At 34.6% G+C, this 23619-nt stretch overlaps 1 protein-coding gene across 1 annotated transcript in view; it reads left to right on the forward strand.

Annotated features, from left to right (window-relative positions):
* Nucleotides 1-23619, forward strand: part of CAND1 (cullin associated and neddylation dissociated 1) — a 43034-nt gene that overhangs the window by 14911 nt on the left and 4504 nt on the right. Inside the window, exons 3-11 of the mRNA XM_032493359.1 lie at nt 8676-8830; nt 10581-10704; nt 11968-12224; nt 12310-12415; nt 13622-13767; nt 16978-17270; nt 18793-18934; nt 19286-20779; nt 21549-21644. Coding sequence (XP_032349250.1) covers nt 8676-8830; nt 10581-10704; nt 11968-12224; nt 12310-12415; nt 13622-13767; nt 16978-17270; nt 18793-18934; nt 19286-20779; nt 21549-21644 — 2813 coding nt within the window. The remainder of the gene's footprint in view (nt 1-8675; nt 8831-10580; nt 10705-11967; nt 12225-12309; nt 12416-13621; nt 13768-16977; nt 17271-18792; nt 18935-19285; nt 20780-21548; nt 21645-23619) is intronic.

Consider the following 23619-nt stretch of genomic DNA (forward strand, 5'->3'; position numbering starts at 1 on the left):
CTATTTGTTTATTTTTGCTTTTATTTCTGTTGATTGGGTAGACTGCCCTAGGAGAACATTGCTGAGATGTATGTCAGGTAATGTTTGCCTAGGTTTTCTTCTAGGAGATTTATTGTGTCTTGTCTTATGTTTAAGCCTTTAAGCCATTTTGAGTTTATTTCTGTGTATGGTGTGAGAGAGTATTCTAACTTAATTTTTTTGTGGACTTTTCCCAGTTTTTAAAATCAAGTTTGTCCTTTTGTTACCAAATTATAAGAGTTATAATATAATATATTCTGGATATAGGTCCTTTGACACTTTTTTTTTTTTTTAGACCTGATTTTTTCTTTTTTTAATTGAAGTATAGTCAGTTTACAATATATTAACTTCTGGTGTACAGCATAATGTTTCATACATATACATACTCCTTTTCATATTCTTTTTCATTATAGGTTACTACATGATATTGAATATAGTTCCTTGTGCTCTACAGTATAAACTTGTCTATTTTATATACAGTAGTAGTTAGTATTTGCAAATCTTGAACTCCCAGTTTATCCCTTCCACTCCCTTTCCCCCTGGTAACCATAAGTTTGATCTCTATGTCTATGAGTCTCTTTCTCTTTTATAAATAAGTTCATGTGTCTTTTTTTTTAGATTCTACATATTAAGTGATATCATATGATACATGTGTTTTATAGGGATTTTCTCCCAAATTGATAAGTTTTAAGTTTTTATTTTTAAATTTAGTTTAGTTTGATTTAATTTATAAATTAATTTCAACTTTCGTTTTATGGTTATTGCTTTCTGTGTTATAAGAAATCTTAGTTTAGGTTGCAAAGATTTTTTTTCCTGTGTTTTCCTCTAAAAGCTTTATAGTTTCAACTTTTACTTAGTCCTCTCTTCTATCTTGAATTAATTTTTATGGAGTAGGAATTGTTTTTTTTTCCCCCCATTTGGCTGTCCAGTTGTTGAAGCATCATTTATTGAAAACATTTTCCTTTCCCTACTGAATTGCTTTGGCATCTTTGTCAAAAATCAGTTGATTATAGAAGTGTGAGTCTATTTCTAGACTCTAATCTGCTCCACTGATATATTTGTCTGTTCTAATGCCAGTACCACACTATTCTATTAGCATAGCTCAAGCTTTTTCAGTCTTGTGGAGTTTTGGGGCCAGATAATTCTTTGCTGTGGGGAGCTATCCTGTGTATTTTATGTATTATTGGATATTGAGCAGTTTCTATTTTTGCCAGAAGCATTCCTTCATCCTCTAGTAGTGACAACCAGAAGTGTCTCCAGACATTGTTAAATGTCTGTTAAAGAGCAAAAATCACCCTTGGTTTAGAAACTCTGGTGTAGGCCTATAGAAGTCTGAAAATAAGGTAATGTAAGTTCTCTAGCTTCATTCTTTTTTTTCTACAAGTATTTTGATTTTTTAATTTCTGTTGCATTTCCATGTAAATTTCTTTTTAATAGACTCTTCTTTTAGAGCAGTGTCAGGTTCACAATTGAGTGGAAAATACAGAGTTCGCACATAGCCCTCCCCACTCACACATATACCCCCCCACCCTGAACATCCCTCAATCAGTGTGGCATATTTGGTACAATCGATGAACTAACGTGGGCACATTATTATCAACCAAAATCAATAGTTTACATTAGGGTTCACTCTTAATGTTGTTCATTCTATGGGTTTTGACAAATGCATAATGACATGTAGCCACCACCATTGTATCCTACAGAAAATTTTCATTGCCCTAAAATCCCTTATGCTCCATCTATTCATTCCTCCCTCCCTCTCCCCAAACCCCTGGAAACCACTATCTTTTTATTGTTTCTGTAGCTGTGCCTTTTCCGGAATGTCATTTGGTTAGAATCGTACAGTTTGTAGCCTTTTCAGACTGGGTTCTTTCATTTAGTAATATGTCTTTTAAGTTTCTTCTATGTCTTTCATGGCTTGATAGATCTTTTTTTTTACTGTACATATAGTTTTTAATTTACATATATGTACTGTTCATTGTTTTTAAGAACGTTTAGAGCTTTAGCTTTTTGAACTTACATAGTTATCAAAGGAATAAAGCCAACCACAAAATAAGAATTAATTCAAAAAGATACATGCACCCTGATATTAACAGCAACATTATTTATAATTGCCAAGATATGGAAGCATCCTAAGTGCACATCAGTAGTTGAATAGATAATGGAGATGCAGCATATATACATATGTGATGGAATACAACTCACCCATAAGAAAGGATATTTTGCCATTTGCATTCCTTCATTCACTTTTTTTTTTCACTTCAGAAACCAGAATTTTATAACTGGCTGAGACATTTCCATTACATCAGAAACAACAAAATATCTAGAAACAAACTTAACCAAGGTTACCTATACTCTGAAAACCAAAATGACACAAAGAAATGGAAAGATTTCCTGTGCTCTTGGATTGGAAGAATCAACATTACCAAAATGGTCAGACTACCCAAAGCAATCCACTGATCCAGCACAACCCCCATCAAAATACTCACAACATTCCTCATAGAACTAGAACAGACAATTCCAAAATTTGTAAGGAACCACAAAACACCCTGAACAGCCAAAGCAATCTTTTGTAGGTCTCTCTTTTTTTTTTCTCTTTCTTCTTTTTGTTCTCTTTTCTTGTAGTTTGATGACTAGAAAAGTTCCTTTAACATTTGTTGTAAAGCTGGTTTGGTGGTGCTGAAATCTTGCAGCTTTTGTTTATCTGTGAAGCTTTTGATTTCTCTATCAAATCTGAACAAGAGCCTTGCTGGATAGAGTATTCCTGGTTGTAAGTTTCCCCTTTGCATCACTTTAAATATATTGTGCCACTCCCTTCTGGCCTGCAGAGTTTCTGCTGAAAAATCAGCTGATAAACTTATGGGAGTTCCCTTGTATGTTATTCGTCGCTTTTCTCTTGCTAATTTTAATATTTTCTCCTTATCCTTAATTGTTGTCAATTTAATGGCTGTGTGCCTTGGTGTATTCCTCTTTGGGTTGATTCTGTGTGGTACTCTCTGCGCTTCCAGGACTTGGGTAACTGTTTCCTTTCCCAAGTTGGGGAAGTTTTTGGCTATTATCTCTCCAAAAATTTTCTCAGGTCCTTTCTCCTCTTTCTTGACCCCTATAATGCAATATTAGAGCGCTTTATTTTGTCCCGGAGTTCTCTTAAACGATCTTCATTCCTTTTTATTCTTTTTTCAGTTCTGAAGTAGTGATTTCCACTAATCTGTCTTCTAGCTCACTGATCCGTTCTTCTGCGTCATTTAGTCTATTCTTGGTTCCTTCTAGTGTATTGTTCATTTCAGTGATTCTATTCTTCAACTCTGTTTGGGTATTCTTTATATTTTCCAACTCTTTGCTAAAAACTTCACTCTGTGCATCTGTACTCCTCTTGAGTTCTGTGAACATCTTGGCCATCATTAGTTTAAACTCTCAGATAAATTACCTATCTCCTCCTCACTTATTTCTTCTTCTGGGATTTTATCTTGTACCCTGGGAGATATTCCTTTGCTGCCTCATATCATCTTTCTGTATGTTTGTGGATTCCTTCCACAGGCTTTGGGATTATTGTTTTCTTATTTCTAGTATCTGCCCCAGTGGATGAAGCTGGACTAGAAGCTTGTGCAGGTTTCCTGGCAGGAGGAGCCAGTGCCTGCCCACTGCTGGATGAAGCTTGGTCCTGGACCTCTGGTGGGTAGGGCTGTGTCTAGAGGCCTTTGTGGCTTAGGAAGTCAGGTGATGGGTGTGGCTGTGTTCCCACCCTGTACATTGTTTGGCCTGAGGCTTCCCTACAGGTGGGGCTAGGACTTGGTGCTAATGATCCAATCAAGATGTCAGCTTCCAGGTAAGCTCCTGTAGATTAACACTCCCAAATGTCCGCCACCAGCTTTTATGTCCCCTGAGTGAGCTGTAGCTGTGCCCCACATCCCCAGGTGACCCTCCAAATCCAGCAGGCAGGTCTGGCCCAGGTTCCTATGAAATCATTGCTTCTACCCTTGGACCTGGTGCACATGAGTTTCCATGTATGCTTCCCAAGCGAATAGAGTCTCCATTTCCCCTAGTCCTGTGAGGCTCCCAGAGCCAAGCCCCCCCTGGCCTTCAAAACCAGTTGTCCTGGGGTCTCCTCTTCCCAATGCCGGGACCTGAGCTGCGGAGCCTCACATGGGGCTTAGAGCTCTCACTCCTGTGGGAGGGCCTCTGTGACTTAACAGATCTTCAGCTTGTGGGTCACTGACCGGGGAGGTAGGGGGTTGGTATGGGGCCCAATTATATCGTGAGCACGCCCTTCCTACCATCCTGCTGTGGTTCCTTCTTTGTTTCCAGTTGCAGATCTTTTTTGCTAGGTTCCAGTCTTTTTTTGATGGTTGTTTAGCATTCAGTTGTGGTTTTGTTGTAGTCCCAAGGAGCAGCGAGCTCATGGTCCTACAACTCCGCCATCTTGACCAGAACTCTCTGTAAATTTTAGATTCAGTTTGTTAATTTCTATTCTTAAAAATAAGCTTGCTCAAATTTGATTGAGATTGTGTTGAAGCTATAGAAATATTTAAAGAGAATCACATCTTAACAATACTGAATCTTTTAACCATGAGCCATAGTATCTCATTATTATTACAGTACTTTTTGTTGATTCCTTGGGATATTCTACCTGAACAATTGTCATCAGTGAATATCCCCTTCTTTTAATCCTGATTTTGGTAACTTGTGTTTTCTCTCTCTCCTTTTTCCCCTCAATTCATTCAATCAGGGATTTACCAACTTTACTAATTTTACCAAACAACTGACTTTAGGGTTTTTTAATTTTCCCTGTTTGTTGCTTTATTTCACTGAATTCTTCTCATTATTTTTCTTTCCACTCACTTTTGTCCTTCCTAATTCTTAAACATTTAAAGGTATATATTCTAAGTAAATTTTGGTATTTTCATTATTAGTTTGAAATATTTTTAATCTCTGTTGTGATTTTTCTTTGATCCATGGGTTATTTAGAAGCAGTTTTCAAATATTTCAGATTATGTGGATGTCTATGTTTTATTTTTATTTTTACCGGTTTCAAACTTAATTGTGTTATGGTCAGAGAACCATACTCTTAAGATTTCAGGAAGGTTTATTTTGTCTGTTTTGTCTACTTACTGAGATTTGTTTCATGTTCAGCATATAATAGGTCTTGGTGGATGTTCTGTGTACCTTTAAAAGTGTATTCTTTGGTAGTTGGGTATAGTGTATTATAAATGTCAGGTCAAGGTAGTTGATAGTGTTGTTCAGATTTATATATCCTTTGTGAATAGTGTATTATAAATGTCAATTAGGTCAAGGTAGTTGATAGTGTTGTTCAGATTTATATATCCTTTCTGATTTTTTTTCCTTCATATTAAATTACTGAGAGAGGAGTGTTAAAATTTCCAACTATAATTGTCAATTTATCTGTTTTTCTCTTTAATAATGTCAGTTTTTGCTCCATGTATTTTAAAGCTGTATGACTAGGTGCATACACATTTATAATTATTTCTTCCTGATTGATCTTTTTATGAATATAAAATATTTCTCTTTAAATACATCTTATCTTTAAGTATATTTTATGTTAATACAGCCACTCCAATTTTTTTAAGATTAGTGTTTGCATAGTGTATCTTTTTATATTACTTTCAGTTTAATCTGTGCTTTCATTGTTAAATTATGTGTCTTGTAGACAGCAGATAGTTGGGTTGCGCTTTTTTCTTTATCCTTTTTTTCAGTTTCATAATTTCTTCCTTTGATGGGAGTGGTTTTTAGTCCATTGATGTTTATTGTAAATATTGATATAGTTAGATTTAAGTGTGCCCTTATTTCCCTTTTGATGCTCGTTGTCTCATAAGTGTACAGTATAATTTCCCACAGGCCATATGACGTGTGGTATCACATTAGATTGAATGCAAAAGCAGATATGAAAATCCAGTTGTTTTCTTTTATACCCAAACATTAATTTGCAAAAATGTGGAACAGCTATTTTTTCCCTTTTTTGAGAATATAGCTGCATTATTTATGGTAATATGTGAGTTTATTATTGTTTAATTTTTAATGTAAACATTGATAGATAGAACCCACATATAAGAAAAATTCTTTGGGGTCTTCATTTTTTTTTTTTTAAGTGTGAAAGGGATTCTGAAACCAAAAAAGTTGGGAATCACTGTTTTATAAATTTAATTTTGATTTCCTCTGTTGACTTTTCAGATATATCTCTGCATTATTTTTAAAGTTGTCATGCTAGGCTAGGGATTATAAATTGCATCTTAAATTTATTACAGTCTATTAATATTGTACCACTTGATATAAATTATATAAACCTTGAAATAACATTTTTCCACTGCCTTCCTCCTGTCTTTGTGCTACTATTGGTTTTTATTTGTGAGTGTGTATCCATAATATAGTATTATTGATATTTTGAAGAAAAAAGTAGTCTTTTAAATGTAGCTTTTTTAGGCATATACACGTTTACCATCTCTTGTGATCTTTATTCCTTTCTGTAAATCTGGTTTAATTTTCCTTTAGCCTAAAGAACTTCCCTTGGCAATTTCTGTAGAATAGGTTTGGTGGTGATATATTCTCAGCTTTTACCCGAAATTGTCTTTAATTTATCTTCATTTTTAGAAAGTAATTTCGGGGGAAGGATATAGCTCAGTGGTAGAGCACGTGCTTAGCAGGCAGGAGGTTCTGAGTTCAATCCCCAGTACCTCTATCAAAAATAAAATAAAATATAAATAAATAAACCTAATTACTGCCCCTCCCCCAAATATAACAACAACAAAAAGTAATTTCACTAGATACGGAATTCTAGGTAGACATTTTTTCCCATATGTTTTTAGTTCCATCATTACCATGCATTCAAATTGTTGTTTTCTAAAATACAGTTTTAGAGATTTTGTAATTATTATCTGGAGAGTTGGAAGCTATTTTGCCATTACTGGAAGCTAGAAGTCTTTAAATTCAGTTTTGGAATTCTTTTTATTTTTCACTCCCAATTTTTATTGTTTCACATTAGACCTCTCTACATATATGTCATTACTATCATTTTGTTTTGTTTTTTATTGACATATAATTTACAGTATTGTGTTAGTTTCGGGTGTATAGCAGTGATTTGGTTATACATACATGTATGTATATATATCTGTATTCTCCTTTTTTATTCTTTTCTGTTATAATTTACTATAAGATATTGAATATAGTTCCCTGTGCTATACAGTAAATCCTTGTTTATCTGTTTTATATATGGTAGTATGTATCTGTTAATCTCTACTCCCAATTTATTCCTTCCCTGCTTCCCCTTTGGTAACCATGTTTGTCTTGTATGTCTGTGAGTCACTGTCATCATTTTGGATTGGGCTGTTCTTGGATTTCTCCAGCCTTTTCTGTTTATTTTTCTTCTTCTGTTACTTCCCCAATTTTCACTGCTTGCTGCTTCTCTGTAGTCAGGCAGGCAGTCAGCTGTTACTTATCAAGAATGTATATGTGAAACATTGATCTGAGCATTTATCAAACTAAGTTATTTTCATCATGTCACTTATGCTTGAGAAAATGCATTGGTCCCAATTTTACCATATCACATTTAAATTCATTGGCCTAACTTTAAAGATTCTTCATAAAGTCCCAGGTGCCTGCCTTTCATATTGTGTTTTTCATCTGCCTTTTGTATCCTGCAGTTCTTCTGACTTCTCATCTCTTTCAGTATGTATTCCACTCATTCTAGTCTATGATCTTTCCATTTGAAATGCTTTTTTTCTAACTATATCCCATCAAAGCCTAGTACCTAAAAATCTGTCTCTGAGGTGCAGTCTCCTGCCAGTAAATAGATACTAACATTGAATTTAACAGTTTTTTTTTTAATTGTGCGGAGTAGTGAATGCCTTCAGTTAATTTCCAGAGTATTTATGTGAGTTCCTTACCTCATCATGTGGATGGTAAATTTTTGGAGCTAGGGCCCATACTCTTGTTACTCAATACAGTATAGAATAAAATGGCTCCTCAATGAATACTCATGCAACCAAACATTATCTACTGTGTGCTAAATTCTATAGGAAGGACACAAAAGAAGGGCTTTTCTTTATCTTCAACCAGTGGGCCTACATGCAGTCTTACAATAACAGTATAAAATACTAGTAAGAAAGGCATATACAAGCTGCTTTGGAAGCACAGAGTAGTTCTAACTTGTTTGCTTTTTGCAACCAATTACTTTACGTTTTTAAAATTTGAGCAGGAAAATAAAAGGAATATAAATTCTTTGGTTCATGAGTTGGAGTTGGTGATAGATGTTAGGAAGGAAAGGTTACATTGGCAAAGTGTGATACATTAGATGGAATTTCTGTTGGAGGTAAATCATAAGATCCTTGTTAGAAGTAGACTGCTAATTAGCCTTACTATTTTTTTTAGCTTTTTTATTATTAAAAGGTGTTTTGTGTATTTGAAGGGTTTGCAGGGGGTGGAAGCATCTTGAATTTCATACTATGATGGAAATAAGTGGGAAAAAATGGAAACTGCAAGGAACTTATTAATCATACATTTTTGTACTCTTATTCATATACTATGATATAGGCATAATGTTTACTTTGTTGACAGTTACGAGGCAGAAAAGTTAATGTTTCTACTTGTCTAATTTTGTGTTTTTGTGTTTATCTAGATTTAAATTTTTTTTCTTTTTTATGTTACAGTCTTGGCCCTTTAGTGAGTAAAGTGAAAGAATACCAAGTAGAGACAATTGTAGATACCCTCTGCACTAACATGCTTTCTGATAAAGAACAGCTTCGAGATATTTCAAGTATTGGCCTTAAAACAGTAATTGGAGAACTTCCTCCAGCATCCAGTGGTAAGCAAGAGCACTTTTTTCTTCTATTTCCCTTTTACTAATGGAAGAATTTCTCTTCTGCCTTTTTCCCCCCCTTTCCCTGGCCAGGGAGGGAGAGAAGTATCTATCCTAAAAGATCTTTATAAGCATCCCTTTGAACAATTAAGAAAGAAAAGTCTGGAGTCTTATTTTTGCTTAAAAATAAATCAGTTTTTAGTTTTAAATGATTTATTTTGATTAAATTTAAGTGTCTCTCAGGAATAGCAGTTCTGAAGGATTTTTATGTTGGAGCAAGGTTTTATATTGTTGTATGTACTGCGACTGCAGGATAGAGTTAAGCCAACCTATATAGTGAAGGAAAAAATAACCAAAATCATGAGTTATTTCTGATTAGCTTTCTATTGTCAGTATTAATTTTGCTTTGCATTAGAATTTATGATGTAAAACTTAACGCCATTAAGACAGCTGTGAAGTAGTTCAACTTACTAGAATCTTTAATTAAGGCTGAGCCTTTTACAGCTACTTGGTAATTTAAAAAAATTAAAACTACAATTAATGAATTTGTCAAGTTGTTAGCTTTTGGCCTCTGACAGAAATGTGTCGGAAATGTAAATTTTAGAATTGGTCTTGACTACTAAGCTGCTGGCTAAAATTATCAGGCTAAAAGTTACTGTCTCATCTTGGAAAGATGTAGATTGGTAATAATGTAGTCTTAGTATGTAGTTTTTGTTTACTTAATATTTATTCATCGTTCACTGTGCTAGCTATCATGCTAGATGGTGCATGTGTATTTTTTCAGTTTGTCTAAATGTCAGCTATATGGGACGTCTTAACGATGTAGATTGTTGATAAGGGAACTGAAATTCAGAGAGATTAGGTCAGTTCACTCCAAGTTTTGATTACCTGATTAGGTGAATATTCATATCCATTATCTTTTAATCCAAAGCTGATTTTTTCCCCCAATGTATCATGCCAGTGTTACTTTACCGTACTAATTCATTATTTCAGATATATTTTACCAACTCTGAAGTATATTATTTATAGGTATATTAGCTATATTGATACTTTCCTTATTTTTTTCCTTTCATTGAAACATGTTTGTTTTTAGCTGATTTCTGGTTCTAACAAGAATTTTTTTAACCAAGCAGATTTTTACTTTCATAGTTCCTTGTTCCTTTTTTCCTCTTACTTGTCAGTAACAACACTAATCTACTTTAAAATAGTAATAACCTTGGTTTATGAGTCCCTGGGAATAACATTTCTACTTTATTTGGATTGGAAAGGATCTTACTAGAAGTTAGAGCTACTTTTTTTTTTCCAAAGAAACCATGTTAGTTGTTGGAGCTCAGAATATATTTGGTTTTTAATTCACTGAAATTTAAACTAGGTTAATAGTAGAGAGGACTGCAGTAGAGGAAAATGTCATTGCTGCTTTCCAATCTAGAGATGTTAACACTTCAGCTACTGTCAGCTCCATAGCAGGCATTCGTGCCAGTCCTTAGATATAGTTGTCCAATAGAGTTTACTGAATCGATACTGTTTTCCCTGTGTGGTGTACTCTTGCATTTATTACCTCTGATTCTTGTTCATGTCTAATATTTTATTGAAAAACAACCTGTTTTGAAACACATATTCTTCTCATATAGATCTCTTCAGTCAGTCTCAAAATCAAGTTTAGAGTTGTTGAGTATTTGGTAATTATAATGAATATAAAATGGAATTCAGCATACTTGCCTTGAAATCATCATTGGTTTCTTATTCATGTATGTAGGCTCTGCATTAGCTGCTAATGTATGTAAAAAGATTACTGGGCGTCTTACCAGTGCAATAGCAAAGCAGGAAGATGTCTCTGTTCAGCTAGAAGCCTTGGATATTATGGCTGATATGTTGAGCAGGTAAACATGAGTGTTATTTATATTACTTGTAATACAAATATTTATACATTTATTAATAACCTTTTCTGATAAACTGATAAATAATAAAACTTGGTCTAAATTTATTCATATTTAAATTGTCTGTTTTACAAATGTGTTTGGTTAGAAGTAAGGAGAGAAATAAGCTAATTATATTTGTCATGTAATATTGCATAGTGAGTAAATTTTTGTAGTTTTGAAAAATAAGATGATCTGTGATTTAAATATTTCAGCAGTTTTTATATTTTGTTTTACTGTTTTGTATTCTTGAATACAATGATGTGCTTGGATAAGGAAATGTGCCAGTAGGAGTAGCAAGTTTTCCAGTTAAAAGAATGCTGGTATACTTCAGCAACCATATTTTTAAAGCATGTGTTGGGAGGAAGGAGCTTCGCTTTATATATTTGTTGCTTTTCTACTTTCCTCTGGAAAGATAGAAAGATTTAAGGAACTCCTGGGGGAAATAACCTTAAAAGGCCTGTCAGTTTGTCGCTGATTCTTGTAATTGTTACACATCATCATTATTTGTCTGTTATTTGTGGCTAGTTCACGTGAACTTGGAAGAAATCAAGTGCCTTCATGTGGTACAAATTTATGGTAAAAGTGAAGAGCTATCATCTTGGCACACAACGAACTTATACTTCTCTATAGGAGATAAGAATGCAAATGACTATAAGGCAGAGTTAGACTAAATACTAATGAGTATAGTATGTTTTGGGGTATAAACTGAAAGGATCTAAGAAAGCTTGTTATGGAAAGAGTGGCATTTGAATTTAGTTTTGAAAGTCGGTAGGGCACAGGTATATGTGCTCAAGCATAAATATATCAGAATATGTAAGTAGTCTTGGGAGTTGGAAAACACTGTATTCTAGTTTTCCTGAATATAGAATGAAAAGTAGTATGAGATCATCCTGATAGATTGGCATCATGTGGAGGAAGGTGAGGAATTTATACTTAATTTGATAAGAAGTGAAAATTCAGTTAGACCTTTTGTCCTATGTGTGACTTGATCACTGGCACCGTCCTGCCATAGGACACAGATGTTTGATGCTATTGACTCACTGAACTGCACGTCTGAAATGATTTGGAAGAGAGGGTTGGGTCAGCAAGATCATTGGAACTTTGTAGATATGTAGAGGAAAGACATTAGGGAGAAGGAGTAGTCAAGAGATGGTCAGAGGCCAGACATTTCAGTCATACTTGGACAGATTGAATTTATTTGTTTTCTTTTTATTTTATCTTAAGGCAAGGAGGACTTCTTGTTAATTTCCATCCTTCAATTCTGACCTGTCTGCTCCCCCAGTTGACCAGCCCTAGACTTGCAGTGAGGAAAAGAACCATTATTGCTCTTGGCCATCTGGTTATGAGCTGTGGAAATATAGTTTTTGTAGATCTTATTGAACATCTATTGTCAGAGTTGTCCAAAAATGATTCCATGTCAACAACAAGAACCTACATACAGTGTATTGCCGCTATTAGTAGGCAAGCTGGTCATAGAATAGGTAAGAAATGTTCAAATATTTTAAAGTTTTCTTTAATTTAAAAAATATTAATGAATGTTTTTAAGAACCAATGTGCTTTTCTTAGGTGAATACCTTGAGAAGATAATTCCTTTGGTGGTAAAATTTTGTAATGTAGATGACGATGAATTAAGAGAGTACTGCATTCAAGCCTTTGAATCATTTGTGAGAAGGCAAGTTTTTAAGATCTCTATTTTTCAAATAAAAATTTTTGTTAAGATTAGAATAATAAGATCTAAATTAGATGGAAGAGGAGAAATGAGTTATTTATTGACAGCTGGGATTGAGTTTTGGATTTCAAATGTGTTACAATTAGGTTTTTAATTAAACAGTAACTGATAACCAGTACAGTTATTTGAAGTGAATATCATCTTTATTTTAAGATAGTCCTTACATTTATTTTGAAATGTTTCCTTCTCATTGTTAGGGCTTTACTTTAAGAACTTGGGAAAGGTATTTATAATTGTCTTTTAGTTTAATTTAATGATGTAGTCTCTATCTTGAGAGAGTAGCAGGATTAAGTTAATTATCTAGCCAGAAATATATAAGTGAGTTTCATCTCTCTTCAGCAGTTTTTGAGCTCTGTTACATCCATTTTACTAGGGCACTGATTCTCAATTTGGAAACCCCAGTTCTAATAATAAAAACTACATTTATGTAAGAGAAGCCATGCTGGCCAAGTAATGAGTCTTTTTGCTTGTACTAGAATTGACAGTAGTAGTAGTACAGTGTCCTGAGACTTCATTGTTGTTGCTTGCAGTATTAGTAAATAGTTTTTCACTGTTTGCCACTCATGGCTTTTGGCAAATAGCTTTATAGTCATATGAGATTGTTAAGATCAGAAATTGTGGGGATTCATTTCTGTCCTTTTAATTGAGAAACACAAATTATTCCTTTATTGTTGGTCATTTATTATAATAATGTTCTGTCCTTACAACATACAGCTAGAAGACCATGCCTAGAGGAATGTGCATGGCATTTTCACAAATAATCCTAGTTACTGAAGGGCAAGTTCATGTGGGCTTGGTCTTTTAGTCATGTTGAGAAGATAGAGCATATACAGATTTCTGTCTGTATGACCCCATACTAACCATGACATACTATTTATTATAAGAATCATCCTAATTTCAGAGATGTTAAAATGGAGGGGGGATTCATCTTAAAACTGATTAAATAAGAGTAATTTGAAAAGTAAATCTTTTAAAACATGGAGTCAGTGGGAGGGAAGGATGAAGGGTCATTGGTGTTGAAAAGGCTGGAGACCACTTTCCAATGTTCAAGGGAAGAAAAAAATCTGGTAATAAAGCAAAATGTGACAGATACTGACTCAATGAGAAAAATACAGTTATTCAAGGCAGCTTTTGTTTTTTTTCCCTCAGATGTCCTAAAGAAGTATATCCTCATGTTTCTACCATTATAAATATATGTCTTAAATATCTTACCTATGATCCAAATTATAATTATGATGATGAAGATGAAGATGAAAATGCCATGGATGCAGATGGTGGTGATGATGATGACCAAGGTATTTCAAATTAAGTAGAAGGAATTTGTTAAATTTTCATGAAAGACCCAGTGTTACAGATGGAGATGATTCTTAACCCCAGATTGTTCCATTTGTTTGTTTATAATAGTGAAAATAGAAAAGACCTCAATATTTGACAGTAGCAGATTGATTAAATTATGGGACATGTATTGAACTGCTATGCAAAATTTTCAAAATCATGTTCTAGAAAAATATTTGTTAAAGCGGTTAATAAGTTGAGTGGAAAGTGGGTAACAAAAAGTACTCTGCCCCAGTTTTATTTTTCTAAATATGCTGAAAAAATGTTACTAGTGTTTTTCTCTTGGCTAGCAATTATAAGTGATTTTTGTTCTTTATTCAGATTTTCTACAGTGTTTTTTGTGAGGAGGGAAATGAATGCTATTTTAAAAATTATATTGATAGATAACATTCATAGCAGTTTGGTTGGTTTTATACATAGTTGCTTTAATGAAAAATCCTAAATATTGTTTGAGGCTTCATTTAACTTTCATGAATAATCTGAACATTTCTGAGGCTCCTGAGATTGACATCATTGTGCTGTGATTTGATTGTGGTATTTACTCTGGAAAGAAATAGCACTTCAAGGACACAGGGTTGCTCATGTTCAGTTGTTTCTGCTGGTATTGAAAGAATCATAATAGAAATGTTTAAGTGGGTAAGTGACTGGGTTTATGGCTTGGTCAATTTCCTGTTAATTTTCTTATACTTTTTAGTTTGATTCCATAAATAAATTTATGTAATGACTTTTGAAGTCTGTAATTTCATCCATCTTTAAAAAAAAAAGTACAAATAATCTTGGACTGTAGCAGATACTGCCTAATTTCTCTACACTACAACAGAACTGAAAAGAATGATAGCTCTCCAGCCCCTTTCTTCCTCTTTTCTCTTGAATTGTCTTCCAGTGATGGAGAAGATTGCCAGTGACCTCAAATGTTTGACTCTGCCTGTTACTTAGTCTCAGCAGCATTTCTTTAACTTCCAGGATACCATGCTCTCCTGGTTTTAGCCCTGTATTTGTGATTACTCCCTCTCAGTCTCCATGCTGGTTCTTCATCACCCTGACCACTTAGCTTTGGAGTATTTCCAGGGTCAGTCCTTGGACTTCTCTGTTATACTCTTAGATTCCTGTTGATCTCATCTCGTTTCTTGGCTTTCATCATATCAGTATGCTGAAAACCCAAACTTTATCTTTACCCTAGATCTTCCCTGTGAATTCCAGGTTCATATATGTAACTGCTTAATTGATTTACTGCTTAGATGTCTAAAATAGCTTCTCCCCACCCTTCCCCCATTGCCTGCCTAACCTGTTTCTTCTTTAGACTTTTCCATCTCAGAATGGCATCTCCATTTTTCTTAGTTTCTCAGGCCAAAAACTTTGGGGTTATACCTGATCACTTTCTCTCACACACCCCTCCTCATACAGTCTCCCATCTCAGGGCTTTCCCCTTACATCATATCTCTCCTTTTGTAGCATTTTAATTTTCTTCCATTATACCTAATCATTTTCTGACACATTGTAGTTATTTATGATCTGCTACGGTGGAAGCTTCATGAAGGCAGAAATTTTAATTTTAGTCTTTTTTATTAATTGCTTTATCCAAGTGCCTAGGACAGTGCTTGACACACATTAGACACTCAATAAATGTGTTATATTGATAAAGGGAAACATTAGCTTATAACAGGAGTATCCTTTGAAAAAGGCATTAGCATTTTATGTTCCACGTTTTTTGATTGTTGGTTTTTAGTGTGGTAAGTACTGATCTTGAATAATAAACCAAGTCCTTCAGCTGCTTTATCAGTTACATGGATTATACCTAATAAATATCTTTGTAGCGGTGTTATTGTAACTTATAAAACCAACATAATTTCAGTGATTAGGCTATTAACCTTTTTCAGTAAAGTGTATTTCTGTAAAGTATTTCTCATAGTTGGGTTGCCACTGGAAATTTTTCATTTGTTTTTAAATAGTCCATTTTGATACTACCCTGTAATTTTTCTTCATATAAGTATTGATGAATAAATCAAATGCCTTGGGTTCATGGAAAATCCAACCAAATATGCTGAAGTGCTAAGATGAAATTAAGTAATAAAGCTTTTGGAGATTGGAAAATTTTATCATATAGCGTAGATTTTTCCAAGACATGGTTACATTTAGCTGTCATTAAGCTAACTGGAATATAAGCCAATGAAGAGACATCATCTTTTTTCCCCCAGTGAGGAATCATTTCAGGGGTATAGTCTTATATCTAAGAATAACAGAGTTTATTGTCAGTAATTTTAGACTGTCCTGAGAACTGTTAATATGTAGGCCATCCTCCTGATTTTGTTGACCCAACTGATTCAGCCTGATAGTATCGGAAGGAAATAATTTTCAGAGATTTCACGCATACACACATTAGCAAGTATACATAAGTGAGATGGAATTGTTGATGCTTATACTGGGAATATTGTTTTCATGTTTTACAGGAGTTTAGAGAAGCTAGTGCTCTGTTGTTATGTGGGTAGAATTTTCTTGTTATAATTGAGAAGGTTTAGTTTCTTTAAACTGTAATAAGATCATACCTTAAAAGGTTGAAAATATGCATCAACAAATTTAGTGAACAATCTGTGGTCACAAAGAAAGCTGATGTCAGGATTCTTTTTCTCCCTCTGGAAAATTAGTTTCACAGCATGACCTGGGATTGGTCATCATTCCTTTCATTACATCATTTTTACCACAAATCTGTTTTATGGTTAATCTTACAAGCTCCCCAGTTTGATTTTCCTAGTGTCAAGTGGGTCTTTTGAATTGAACTTCTATTCATATTATTTAAAAAGACTAGGACATTTATGATTTTATAAATACTTATATTGAAGTTTAATGTATGAATTAATGATTTTAAAGAATTAATAAGCAGCTCATTACCTATAAATGTGAAAATGTTTAACAAATAAACAGTATGATCATTTTTCTTTAGAGGTTTATTTATGTGTAAATTTATGTGAGTAAACTCTACCTCTGGTTTAAGTATTAATTCATAACTCTACCTCTGGTTTAAGTATTAATTCTTTTCAAACTTATCTGTTGCTGTTTATCTTAGTGAAAAGTTGGAAAACCGTCTTAGTTTATGAATATCAATTCACTTTCTATATTAAACAATAAACTTTTCTTATGATTATTAGCATGTTAACATTAAAACTTCTCTTTAGGGAGTGATGATGAATACAGTGACGATGATGACATGAGCTGGAAAGTAAGACGTGCAGCTGCTAAGTGCTTGGATGCCGTGGTTAGCACAAGGCATGAAATGCTTCCAGAATTCTACAAGACCGTCTCTCCTGCACTGATATCCAGATTTAAAGAGCGTGAAGAGAACGTAAAGGCAGATGTTTTTCATGCATACCTTTCTCTTTTGAAGCAAACTCGTCCTGTGCAAAGTTGGCTGTGTGACCCTGACGCAATGGAACAGGGAGAAACACCTTTAACAATGCTTCAGAGTCAGGTCAGTTTAAAAGTGTGGTTTTGAAAATCATGATAATAAATTTCATCTTTTAAAATGGCATTTTTATATAGAAATATGAGTTCCAGAATAGCTTTAGAGAAACAGAGTTCTGGGATATGTTTGTATAGTCATTTATGGATGTTCATATTCTATTACTTATATAAATCTGATTATTTTCTTGATTTTTCTGGCTAAACAACATTAGCTTTAAGAGTTAGTAATCTTTATCTTTGATATTAATGGAGAAGTCTTAGGGCTGTGGAATCAGACTAGTTGTGTTTATAGTTTCCTTCCCTCCTAATTTAGCTGTGTGATCTTGGACAAGTAATTTAGACATTTCATTAAGCTTCACTTTTCTCATTTGTAATCAGGGTTTACTTAGAACTGTCTACCCAAGGTAGAGATGAGATGATCTATGTAAACATACAATGAAGTGCCTACTACAGAGTATTTATTATATATGCCAGTTCTCATTAATAAAACACTTAGTTTTTCACTTCAGGACATCTTTTCTAAGATCCTAAACATTAGAGCTGTATAGCCCCCATTTATTGAATAGTTGATACATGCTGGACATTTTCCTATCTTATATGTAATCTCTACAGCAGCCCTAGGGGGTGGGTACCTGTTTGTCCATTTTTATAGATCACAAAACAGTTCTTGAGAGGGACTGAACCAGGGGAGGGTATGTACATGTCATATCTATCTTGTTTTCAAGTAGTAAAAATTTTAAAAGTTTGTGGTGAACTTAAAGGTGAACACTTAAGATTAATTGTAGAAAAAAAAAGTGTATGGAGGACATAAGCAATTGAATAAGTATGTAGAAGGCAGGTAAAAATCACGAAATTTTGATGATGCTGTGATGAATTCACTAGATAGATATTTTCCTTTGCCTTTAGTTCTCACATCATTGTTCAATATGGTATATGTTTCTGTGACCTGACATCCATAAGATTTATTAGTAAATACCCTATTTAGGTTTTGCTGACTAATAAAACATTAGAAAGTTTAGAAGCAGATGTCTGGGTCATATTCTTGCTGCTTGTAACTGCATTTGAAGTGAGGTTGATTTCATTGCAACAGCAAACAAGCAAAAACAAGGACCCATTTAATAGTTTCTTTTCCATAATTTTTTGCCTTTAATTGCCTGTATGTGCTACTTGGGTTCCAAAAAGCCATTTATAAATTATTGCTCCTAAAGTTTCAGTTGAAAATTTTTATTTAGATTTCTATTTAGTCTTAATACATTTCCTAATTTAAATTAATCAAGGGAGACTGTTTTTGTTGCTCAGTAGAAAGCTAATGATAGCATTTATTTTCTTACTACAATCAAGCAAATATAGTTACAAGAGAACATACATAGTAGACGCAACAAAGTTTGTATCAAACAATCTTGTTAGCAGTTAGAGGACTTGGGAATTTGACCAAAAAAAAATTTCCATTTCTCCCCATCCCCTGTAATTTAAGTGTACTGAGGAAGTACCAATAGCTGAACCAGCTAATGAGCGCTTGATAATTACAGGTTCCCAACATTGTCAAAGCTCTGCACAAACAGATGAAAGAGAAAAGTGTGAAGACCCGACAGTGTTGTTTTAACATGTTAACAGAACTGGTAAATGTATTACCGGGGGCCCTAACACAACACATTCCTGTACTTGTACCAGGTATGAAAGAAATAGTAAGTCACTTTTGGGATTTACTATAGACTATCAAGACTTAGATAAGCTTAAATAATTGTTTCCTTGAAAAGGATAGTTTGTGACAACTTAATTTGCATGTGGAACTGACTTTTTTGTAGAACCATCCTGAATACCTAAAGTTAAAAGTATAAAATCATAACTGAACATTTTTGACTTTAATGTTTATCATAGCTTGTGGAATTTCTACTGCTTTAGACATAATAAGGTGAAGTGGAAACTTTAGCAATCTTTTAGGGATTAGTTTTAAATTTTTTCTTTCGTAAAGCTGCGATGCATAAAAATTATTGGATTTTTCTTTTTTGGTTGGGTTTTTAGGAATCATTTTCTCACTGAATGATAAATCAAGCTCATCAAATTTGAAGATTGATGCTTTGTCCTGTCTGTATGTAATCCTCTGTAACCACTCTCCTCAAGTCTTCCATCCTCATGTTCAAGCTTTGGTCCCTCCAGTGGTGGCTTGTGTTGGAGACCCATTTTACAAGATTACATCCGAAGCACTTCTTGTTACTCAACAGCTTGTCAAAGTAATTCGTCCTTTAGATCAGCCTTCCTCGTTTGATGCAACTCCTTATATCAAAGACCTATTTACCTGTACCATTAAGAGGTTAAAAGCAGCGGACATTGATCAGGAAGTCAAGGAAAGGGCCATTTCCTGTATGGGACAAATTATTTGCAACCTGGGAGACAATTTGGGTTCTGACTTGCCTAATACACTTCAGATTTTCTTGGAGAGGCTAAAGAATGAGATTACCCGGTTAACTACAGTGAAGGCTTTGACATTGATTGCTGGGTCGCCTTTGAAGATAGATTTGAGGCCTGTCCTGGGAGAAGGGGTTCCTATTCTTGCTTCATTTCTCAGGAAAAACCAGAGAGCTTTAAAACTGGGTACACTTTCTGCTCTAGATATTCTAATTAAAAACTATAGTGACAGCTTGACAGCTGCCATGATTGATGCAGTTCTAGATGAGCTCCCGCCTCTTATCAGTGAAAGTGATATGCATGTTTCACAGATGGCTATCAGTTTTCTTACCACACTGGCAAAAGTGTATCCCTCCTCCCTTTCAAAGATAAGTGGATCCATTCTCAATGAACTTATTGGACTTGTTAGATCACCTTTATTGCAGGGGGGAGCTCTTAGCGCCATGCTAGACTTTTTCCAAGCTCTGGTTGTCACTGGAACAAATAATCTAGGATACATGGATTTGTTGCGTATGCTGACCGGTCCAGTTTATTCTCAGAGCACAGCTCTTACTCATAAGCAGTCTTATTATTCCATTGCCAAATGCGTAGCCGCTCTTACTCGAGCATGCCCTAAAGAAGGACCAGCTGTAGTAGGTCAGTTTATTCAAGATGTCAAGAACTCAAGGTCTACAGATTCTATTCGCCTCTTAGCTCTGCTTTCTCTTGGAGAAGTTGGGCATCATATTGACTTAAGTGGGCAGCTGGAACTAAAATCTGTGATATTAGAAGCCTTCTCATCTCCTAGTGAAGAAGTCAAATCAGCTGCATCCTATGCATTAGGCAGCATTAGTGTGGGCAACCTTCCTGAATATCTACCATTTGTCTTACAAGAAATAACCAGTCAACCCAAAAGGCAGTATCTTCTGCTTCATTCCTTGAAGGAAATTATTAGCTCTGCATCAGTGGTGGGCCTTAAACCGTATGTTGAAAACATCTGGGCCTTATTGCTAAAGCACTGTGAGTGTGCAGAAGAAGGAACCAGAAATGTTGTTGCTGAATGTCTAGGCAAACTCACTCTAATTGATCCAGAAACTCTCCTTCCGCGGCTTAAGAGTTACTTAATATCAGGTGAGTACCTGGATTTTCTTATTTAAAAAATATATTAGCAGTTGGTTGCCCTGAAAGATGCCCAGTGTCAAAGTTAAAATATTTCTGTATCTTGTTACATGTAGAACCTATTGCCTTATGAAAGGAGCCATATTCAAGTGACATTTTGTTGTTTAAAAGGATGAAGAGCGTAGTTAGGTAATGATTAAATAAATCTGTTGTAGTTTCTAGTGTTCAGTATATTTTAATGTTACCCTTTTGTCTTAAAATGTGGAAAAGACAGGTGTCTCTTGAATTAATATAGCTGGCGGAGCTTGCTAGTTATTACAGTACTGAAATTGGTGAACTAACCTAGTTCAGTTGAAAGATTCTAGAGGAGTTTTCAGGTTTACCAGTGTCAACCCTTGTAGATCAAGGAGAAGGTATTAATGGCCATTCTTAGAAATTGCTTTCGTTTGAAAAAAAAAACAAACAAACAATCTTTAATGCTACTATGGGTTTAACCAGTTCCCTTTTGTGAGGGATAGATCCTCCACTGCTGGTCTCCCAGGCCACCTCCTTCCCAGAAGAAATTAATCCCATTAGATTTCAAAAGGAATATGTTTCGTAAGATGAGTAAACTTTGCTCCATTAGTGTCCTGAGAGCAGTAAGAAATACTGCTCTTGACCAAAAAGAATCTTAAGGAGTTAAACACACTGGTGTTATTTGAAGTTGTTTGAAAATGATAAAGATGTCCGTCGATTTTAGTTAACTTAAATACCAATAGACTTACAATTCATTTTTAAATAGGTTCATCATATGCCCGAAGCTCAGTGGTTACAGCTGTGAAGTTTACTATTTCTGATCATCCACAACCTATTGATCCACTATTAAAGAACTGCATAGGTAAGTGGAAATGAGGATAAACATACTGAATAACTATTAAGTAGTTAATTAAAAAAGACCAAATCATTTCAACAACTAAATACTACCACCAGGGAACTAAAATGCTTTTAAGGGACAGTAATTGTTTCATTAGAAAAAATAATTTTACAAATAGCTGAAATCAGTAAATATTGTAAGATATCGTTAAAGTCAACTATATATTTGATAATCATATTTTGGGGTTGACCCAAATAAACTAATGGATAAAGGAAAAAGATATGATCTTTCTGACCAGTCTGAAGTTCTTCCCAGGTGTAAATGAATCTCACTTGAGCTGTGAAGGCCCCAGTTTCCTGTTGTTACTTGTACCCTCCAGCTCCCAAGGGGATCTTTGGCGGCTTTTCTATTTAAGGTGGAAATTTAAGAGTAAAAAAGATAATTCTTCTGGTAATTAGCTCTCCCCAACTGAAGAAGAGATACCCAAGAAGGACAGGGGCTTTTTCTGTGAAGACAAGATTATAACTTCCTTGTGTTGTTTTCATCATCACTTTTCCTAGAGCTGTTAGTAGCTCAACTCTGGTGTTTTCTTGAGGACAGTAGGCTGGGGATACCGGCAGAGAGGATAGAAGGATATGGCAAATAAGCTTTCCAGTTTTGTGCCATTCTGCAGTAGGCCAGAAAGGGGGCAAAGCCCACAGTCTAAAAGAACCACAGAAAGATTAACAATTCAGAGTAAGGGGGACACAGGGATAAACGAGTGCCAACACTAGGACCTAGAAATGATTGAAAGACAGACTCTTATCAGTAGAGTCTTGCTTTTGTTACCCTCCCCTATTTTTGCTTTGATATATTTATTTATTCTCATTTTTGGCATTATATGAGATAGGACAAAGGAACAGACCTATGCCAGATCTCTAGACATCGTTCTAAATTGATAACTGTCAGCCAGTGTGCATCACTGGTATACTTAATCAGATGATTATTCTGGTTGAATTGTGATCTACTTCAGTATTACTTGTGACTACATAAATATCAGAACCACCACCTAGGAAGCTTTTTAAAAATTGAAATTCCTAGACCAAGTTGTTGGGGATCCTAGTCCATGTCACCATTTGTCTATAATAATAGCAGTACTTCAGGTTCTTTACTGAAAGCAGATACGTTATTCTAATTTACCATTATAGCAGTTCTAAGCAGAGAGTTGAGGAGGTTTAGTCTGGTACATTTAAATTCTTTTTGAACCTGAACTATTTCTTTTTGTAATCAGAACTTTCAGGGGTGGTCAACTTTGAGTTTACAGTCTAGGGTGTCTGAAGTATTTTTTTCCTCCCATTTCTTCAAATTGCTGCTGTGAAATGTTCGGATATTGTGGCACTTGTTTTTCCCCTGTGTATTCTAAAAGATGGTTATGGTAGGGTTGAGATTACATGATGAATAGCTCCTTGTGACTATCATATGTGTACCAGACACTTGTGTTTAATAGTATACATGCTATTTATTTTGCTCAGTGGCCCTGAAAGGTTTCTAATTCTTATTTCATAAACTGGGAAACTGAGGCTCTTGCCTGCAATAACTTGCCTGAAGTCTTAGAGTTGACAAGTGAAGCAGTTTGGATCTCCATCTGTGTGACTCCAAAGATTTTTGCACTGTTTCTTTCCCCCACATGCAAGAACAACCGGGCTTATCTCTGTGTTTAATTTTAAAGTGGCTAGGTACTTTCTTTAGCTTTTGTCCTGTTAGGTTTCATTTTCTTCCTTTTATATTCTTAAACCTTTTACCAATTGATATTTCTTGTTAAAAATAGGCTTTTTGGATGTACATTTCTGATTATTTGATAAAGATGGAATACTGTTAACAAGTGTATGGTTTATCAAGCAGTGGATCTGTTTCCCCCCTTGTTTATTTTTTGAACTCAGGCTTTAAAATTGCTTTTTCTTTTGTTAAATGCAGGTACTAATCTTGAACTCTAAGGAGAATCATTCAAGTTACTAGTTCT

The sequence above is a fragment of the Camelus ferus genome, chromosome 12 (assembly GCF_009834535.1).
Source record: "Camelus ferus isolate YT-003-E chromosome 12, BCGSAC_Cfer_1.0, whole genome shotgun sequence".
NCBI classification, from domain to species: domain Eukaryota; kingdom Metazoa; phylum Chordata; class Mammalia; order Artiodactyla; family Camelidae; genus Camelus; species Camelus ferus.